Source organism: Nannobrachium achirus, assembly GCF_963921795.1.
Source record: "Nannobrachium achirus genome assembly, chromosome: 24".
Classification (NCBI taxonomy): domain Eukaryota; kingdom Metazoa; phylum Chordata; class Actinopteri; order Myctophiformes; family Myctophidae; genus Nannobrachium; species Nannobrachium achirus.
In genome coordinates this window covers 925,405-932,317 of record NC_137831.1, presented here as the reverse complement: position 1 = coordinate 932,317, position 6,913 = coordinate 925,405, and the positions used below count along the sequence as shown (strand labels likewise).

Here is a 6,913-nt window from a genome sequence, read left to right as displayed (position 1 = left end):
CAAGCTGGAGATGTTATAAGACGTAGGCTTATAACATAGTCCGAGGCTGGTGAATGCTAACCTGGTGAATGCTAACCTGGTGAATGCTAACCTGGTAAATGCTAACCCTAACCTTATTCAGACTAATGGGACCTCAGACTATCGAGATTTCCCCCACATTCACGACTGGTTTAAGCGGTCACACCTGGCCTGAGTTAATAAACTGTAATTGGACTCAGAGCTGGGTGTGGCTGCGCACCGGCTGAGAACAGAGTTCTGCTCATTGATTTGTTGGATAACACGTTGATGATGTCATAGAAGAGGTCACATGTTGATGATGTCATAGAGGAGGGCACACAGTGATGACATCAGAGATGAGGTCACACGTTGATGCTCCAGGGAACAGTGCAGGTAGCAGGTTTCATGGAGGAAGCCTGATGGAGGAAAACACAAATATCACTGATAATAATGTGTTATAATGAAATAACACACACAATAGGAAAGAAAAGGAACAGAATTGCTATTGGATTTTAACTGGTATTTAACTGCCATTGACGCGATAACGCATCAATTGATAACCAATGCTTGGCCACCAGTTGACTTTACAACATGTCAATTGGTCTTTTCATTGGAGCTGGGGAGGAATTAGGCATAAATCATCAAAATTGTGTACTTGGTGATACGTTTTTGTTTTTTGGTATGGTTTTAACGCTTACAAACAAGTCGGGCTCGCCCCTAGTGGTCTGTTTGCATTGAATCAATTCAGTATGAAACCCCAAATAATTGATGGTAGAGATTATATAAGCTAAATAACAAAGGCAAAGGTATCATTTTCAAGATGGCGTCCACGATGGCTGCCAGGAGCTATTCATCCATAATGCAGTGTGTGTACCATGTGAGAGAACTGGTCCATGCAGTAAGTGTACCATGTGAGTGAACTGGTCCATAATGCAGTAAGTGTACCATGTGAGTGAACTGGTCCATAATACAGTATGTGTACCATGTGAGTGAACTGGTCCATAATGCAGTAAGTGTACCATGTGAGTGAACTGGTCCATAATGCAGTAAGTGTACCATGTGAGTGAACTGGTCCATAATGCAGTATGTGTACCATGTGAGTGAACTGGTCCATAATGCAGTAAGTGTACCATGTGGGTGAACTGGTCCATAATGCAGTAAGTGTACCATGTGAGTGAACTGGTCCATAATGCAGTAAGTGTACCATGTGAGTGAACTGGTCCATGATGCAGTAAGTGTACCATGTGAGTGAACTGGTCCATAATGCAGTATGTGTACCATGTGAGTGAACTGGTCCATAATGCAGTAAGTGTACCATGTGGGTGAACTGGTCCATAATGCAGTATGTGTACCATGTGGGTGAACTGGTCCATAATGCAGTAAGTGTACCATGTGAGTGAACTGGTCCATAATGCAGTAAGTGTACCATGTGAGTGAACTGGTCCATAATGCAGTAAGTGTACCATGTGAGTGAACTGGTCCATAATGCAGTAAGTGTACCATGTGGGTGAACTGGTCCATAATGCAGTATGTGTACCATGTGAGTGAACTGGTCCATAATGCAGTAAGTGTACCATGTGAGTGAACTGGTCCATAATGCAGTAAGTGTACCATGTGAGTGAACTGGTCCATAATGCAGTAAGTGTACCATGTGAGTGAACTGGTCCATAATGCAGTAAGTGTACCATGTGAGTGAACTGGTCCATAATGCAGTAAGTGTACCATGTGAGTGAACTGGTCCATAATGCAGTAAGTGTACCATGTGAGTGAACTGGTCCATAATGCAGTATGTGTACCATGTGAGTGAACTGGTCCATAATGCAGTAAGTGTACCATGTGAGTGAACTGGTCCATAATGCAGTAAGTGTACCATGTGAGTGAACTGGTCCATAATGCAGTAAGTGTACCATGTGAGTGAACTGGTCCATAATGCAGTAAGTGTACCATGTGAGTGAACTGGTCCATAATGCAGTAAGTGTACCATGTGAGTGAACTGGTCCATAATGCAGTAAGTGTACCATGTGAGTGAACTGGTCCATAATGCAGTAAGTGTACCATGTGAGTGAACTGGTCCATAATGCAGTATGTGTACCATGTGAGTGAACTGGTCCATAATGCAGTATGTGTACCATGTGAGTGAACTGGTCCATAATGCAGTAAGTGTACCATGTGAGTGAACTGGTCCATAATGCAGTATGTGTACCATGTGGGTGAACTGGACCATAATGCAGTAAGTGTACCATGTGAGTGAACTGGTCCATAATGCAGTAAGTGTACCATGTGGGTGAACTGGACCATAATGCAGTAAGTGTACCATGTGAGTGAACTGGTCCATAATGCAGTAAGTGTACCATGTGAGTGAACTGGTCCATAATGCAGTAAGTGTACCATGTGGGTGAACTGGACCATAATGCAGTAAGTGTACCATGTGAGTGAACTGGTCCATAATGCAGTAAGTGTACCATGTGAGTGAACTGGTCCATAATGCAGTAAGTGTACCATGTGAGTGAACTGGTCCATAATGCAGTAAGTGTACCATGTGAGTGAACTGGTCCATAATGCAGTAAGTGTACCATGTGAGTGAACTGGTCCATAATGCAGTAAGTGTACCATGTGAGAGAACTGGTCCATAATGCAGTAAGTGTACCATGTGAGTGAACTGGACCATAATGCAGTAAGTGTACCATGTGAGTGAACTGGACCATAATGCAGTAAGTGTACCATGTGAGTGAACTGGTCCATAGTGTACCATGTGAGTGAACTGGTCCATGCAGTAAGTGTACCATGTGGGTGAACTGGTCCATAATGCAGTAAGTGTACCATGTGGGTGAACTGGTCCATAATGCAGTAAGTGTACCATGTGAGTGAACTGGTCCATAATGCAGTAAGTGTACCATGTGAGTGAACTGGACCATAATGCAGTAAGTGTACCATGTGAGTGAACTGGTCCATAATGCAGTAAGTGTACCATGTGAGCGCACTGGTCCATAATGCAGTATGTGTACCATGTGAGTGAACTGGTCCATAATGCAGTAAGTGTACCATGTGAGTGAACTGGTCCATAATGCAGTAAGTGTACCATATGAGTGAACTGGTCCATAATGCAGTATGTGTACCATGTGAGTGAACTGGTCCATAATGCAGTATGTGTACCATATGAGTGAACTGGTCCATAATGCAGTAAGTGTACCATGTGAGTGCACTGGTCCATAATGCAGTATGTGTACCATATGAGTGAACTGGTCCATAATGCAGTATGTGTACCATGTGAGTGAACTGGTCCATAATGCAGTATGTGTACCATGTGAGTGAACTGGTCCATAATGCAGTAAGTGTACCATGTGAGTGAACTGGTCCATGCAGTAAGTGTACCATGTGGGTGAACTGGTCCATAATGCAGTATGTGTACCATGTGAGTGAACTGGTCCATAATGCAGTAAGTGTACCATGTGAGTGAACTGGACCATAATGCAGTAAGTGTACCATGTGAGTGAACTGGTCCATAATGCAGTAAGTGTACCATGTGGGTGAACTGGACCATAATGCAGTAAGTGTACCATGTGAGTGAACTGGTCCATAATGCAGTATGTGTACCATGTGAGTGAACTGGTCCATAGTGTACCATGTGGGTGAACTGGTCCATAGTGTACCATGTGGGTGAACTGGTCCATAATGTACCATGTGAGTGAACTGGTCCTGGCAGGCCATGCGTATCCTGTGAGCGGTGGCGGGGGAGTTGAGGGTGAACGTCTCCTCCAGGCCAGAGTCTCTTCGCGCTGCAGCGATGGCCTGCTTTATGGCAAAGAAGACGGTGCAGCCAAACGACACCGGAGGCTCCCCTATACCCTGGAGAGAGAGAGACAGAGAGAAAACCACACATCACGTATCTATCATGGATGCTGTGTCCAAGCTGCCACAATAGTGCACTGCACATATTGCTACTCTGCTAGCCTTGGATGATTCATGTATTTTGTCGAGTCTGACATTTGCTTACGGTAAGCAAATGTCTCGACCAAATGTGCAGTGCATCGTGGCAGCTTGGACACAGCATGAGCGGTGGGGGGACATTGTGTGGTATCTTAGACAGATGCTTTTTTTGCTTTATTCTGTATAACGGGTATCGTTCTATCCCTAGAAATAGCTTTGTCCTTCCTGAGCACACAGGTCTCATACATGGAGGTCATTCTCTCCAGCCGTAGCCCAGCTATCTGCTGGATACTTTGATGATTTTATGGACCCTGTTCTTGTTGACCAGTGATAAGGAGCCATACCAGGCAACAAAGCAAAAGGTTAAAGCCCTTTCCACGAAGGAGCGATGGAAAAGTAGCATCAGACTTTTAGCCACGTTATACTTTCTTAGTCTGCGCATAAAATGCAGCCTCTGATGACCTTTCTTACTCCTCATCTGTTCTGCACGTGACGCAATGTCCCGCGAAATACTGTCCGCATATGGAGTGTCGGCCATTGCGTTGCGACATAGCCTGAACCAATCAAATAAATAAATAATAATATAAAGTGTTTGGGGGGCGGGACAAGGCCATTTACCTCTATGGACGTCGCAGCGATAGCTCGCTCAAATAGAGGCTCCACGAGCGAAAACAGGAGGGGTGGGCGACGTCGCGGTACGGCGCGGTGTCGCTCGCGGTAGGTCAGGACGTTCTCATTGAAACAAATGTATTTTAATGAGATTTCATCGCTCGCGTCGCATCGCGGGCAGTCCGGATGAGCTGTCATAGATGGCATCGGTGTTAGAATTCCATGTCAGCTTTGAATCAATAGTTGTACCCAAGTACTTGTATTCTTCAACAGTTTCTACCTTAGACATGTAGACAGCGTGGGGCCATAGTGGTACCTTGGACATGTAGACAGCGTGGGGACATAGTGGTACCTTGGACATGTAGACAGCGTGGGGACATAGTGGTACCTTGGACATGTAGACAGCATGGGGACATAGTGGTACCTTGGACATGTAGACTGCATGGGGACATAGTGGACATGTAGACTGCATGGGGACATAGTGGACATGTAGACAGCATGGGGACTTAGTGGTACCTTGGACATGTAGACAGCATGGGGAGTTAGTGGTACCTTAGACATGTAGACAGCATGGGGACATAGTGGACATGTAGACAGCATGGGGACTTAGTTGTACCTTGGACATGTAGACAGCATGGGGACATAGTGGACATGTAGACAGCATGGGGACATAGTGGTACCTTGGACATGTAGACAGCATGGGGGTTCTCTGTGTCGTGCAGCAGGTGGACATTGAGCAGTGGGGGGACGTCGCACAGCGCTGGGATCTTGTACTGGCTGGGACCCCTGGTCCTAAGGACCCCCTGTGGAGAGAACTGCAGCTCCTCGATGGTGTAGAGACCCAGACCCTGGACAAAACCCCCCTCGATCTGGACACACAAGCACACACTGTTAACAGGTAATGTACCCGGGACGAACACTGAAAAGTGGGTGAGTGTCATGATGCCTATAGACTGCTTATTTATTTAGCCGACTTTGTGCTTGTTTTCTTTGCTCTGTTTTAGAATTGAGTTGCAGTGCTTCGGAAGCCAGTTTATAGCATAAACTGTAAAAAATATGGACCGTGGGAAGCCATTGGTTCCATGGTGCGAAAGTAACGCTTTTTGGGTACCATCTCGAATGCTGTTGGCTGCCAACAGTCACGTGCAACTGCGGGGATACTTGGGAGAATGTGGTGTTGAGCTTGCCGAAAATAAAGCACACGAAGAAGAATCATCACAAGCCTAGGATCACAAGCCCCTCCTACAGCATACCCTGCTTTAACATCAATTATAACACAAATTGGACCATGTATTCACAAAACACAAATCATGGTGATTGAAACGAGGCTTTAAACTAGTGATGGGAACCATAAAGTATGCATGACAATGTTTATTAAAGGAGCTATAGTCAACTTTTTCTTGAAAAACGGATGCTAAAATAAAAATAATGTTTCGAAAATATTTTATAAAAAAATAAGCTTCATATATGTGTTTCTATTCAGAAATTACCACAAAAAGCGTAAAATAATGATAAAATAATCATTTTGGCCATTGTCAGACCGACACTTTGTTTACATTCTAGTCTATAGACTAGGATGTAAACAAAGTGTCGGCCCTACAATGAAAAAGTTATACTATAGCTCCTTTAAGGTAAGAAAATCAAATGTAAAAGTTTGGGGGAAATGGATGGAATCCTATGGAGAACATGTTGCTTCTGGTACCAGAACAGCACAACCTTCAGTTCCATGTTTGCTTCATTTTAACTCTGGACCTCTGGTTCATAGTGCATCAGGTCAGCATGGAGGACTCCACCCCACATTGGACAGGTGCAGGGCATGAACTAATGATCTGTTGCAGGCTGCTATTGGAGCTGGGCTGGGAGTCTCTCTCTCTCTCTCTCTATTTAAGGTCCACTGTTGCAGAGAGAGGCAGTTTTGCTCTGACCACCACAGTGCACAGACCTCCAAGGAGAGAGGAGGAAGGACCCTGACCTCAGGCAGGAACCAACTGGACCCCACTGGAAAGGGTAAAAACCCATGCATTGACACTTTACTGCTGTACTGTAGTTGGATAATCCTGACTCTTTACTGCTGTACTGTAGTTGGATAATCCTGTCATTTTACTGCTGTACTGTAGTTGGATAATCCTGGCACGAGACACAGGAGCATGTCGCTGTTTCTACATGTCATCTTTTTCGACAACCAAGCTGGTAGGATTCACCTTGAAACATGGGCAGCAGATTGTTGTAGTGTTGTTGTTTGGTTTATATTCTGAATGTTGTGAAGGTCTCCACAGGGCTCTACATACGGTATTGTCCCAGGCTCAGATTCTGAGCCTGGGACAACTTCCTGGCCCAGAGGGTCTTCTCGGCCCCCTAGTGGCAAAAAAAAAGAACTTCT

At 45.0% G+C, this 6,913-nt stretch overlaps 1 protein-coding gene across 1 annotated transcript in view; it reads right to left on the bottom strand.

Annotated features, from left to right (window-relative positions):
* Positions 1-303: 303 nt before the first annotated feature.
* aox5 (aldehyde oxidase 5) overlaps positions 304-6,913 on the bottom strand; it is a gene marked incomplete at both ends in the record, with an annotated part of 102,427 nt that continues 95,817 nt past the window's right edge. The window contains 3 exons of the mRNA XM_080754921.1: positions 304-413; positions 3,648-3,843; positions 5,214-5,402. Coding sequence (XP_080611047.1) covers positions 304-413; positions 3,648-3,843; positions 5,214-5,402 — 495 coding nt within the window. The remainder of the gene's footprint in view (positions 414-3,647; positions 3,844-5,213; positions 5,403-6,913) is intronic.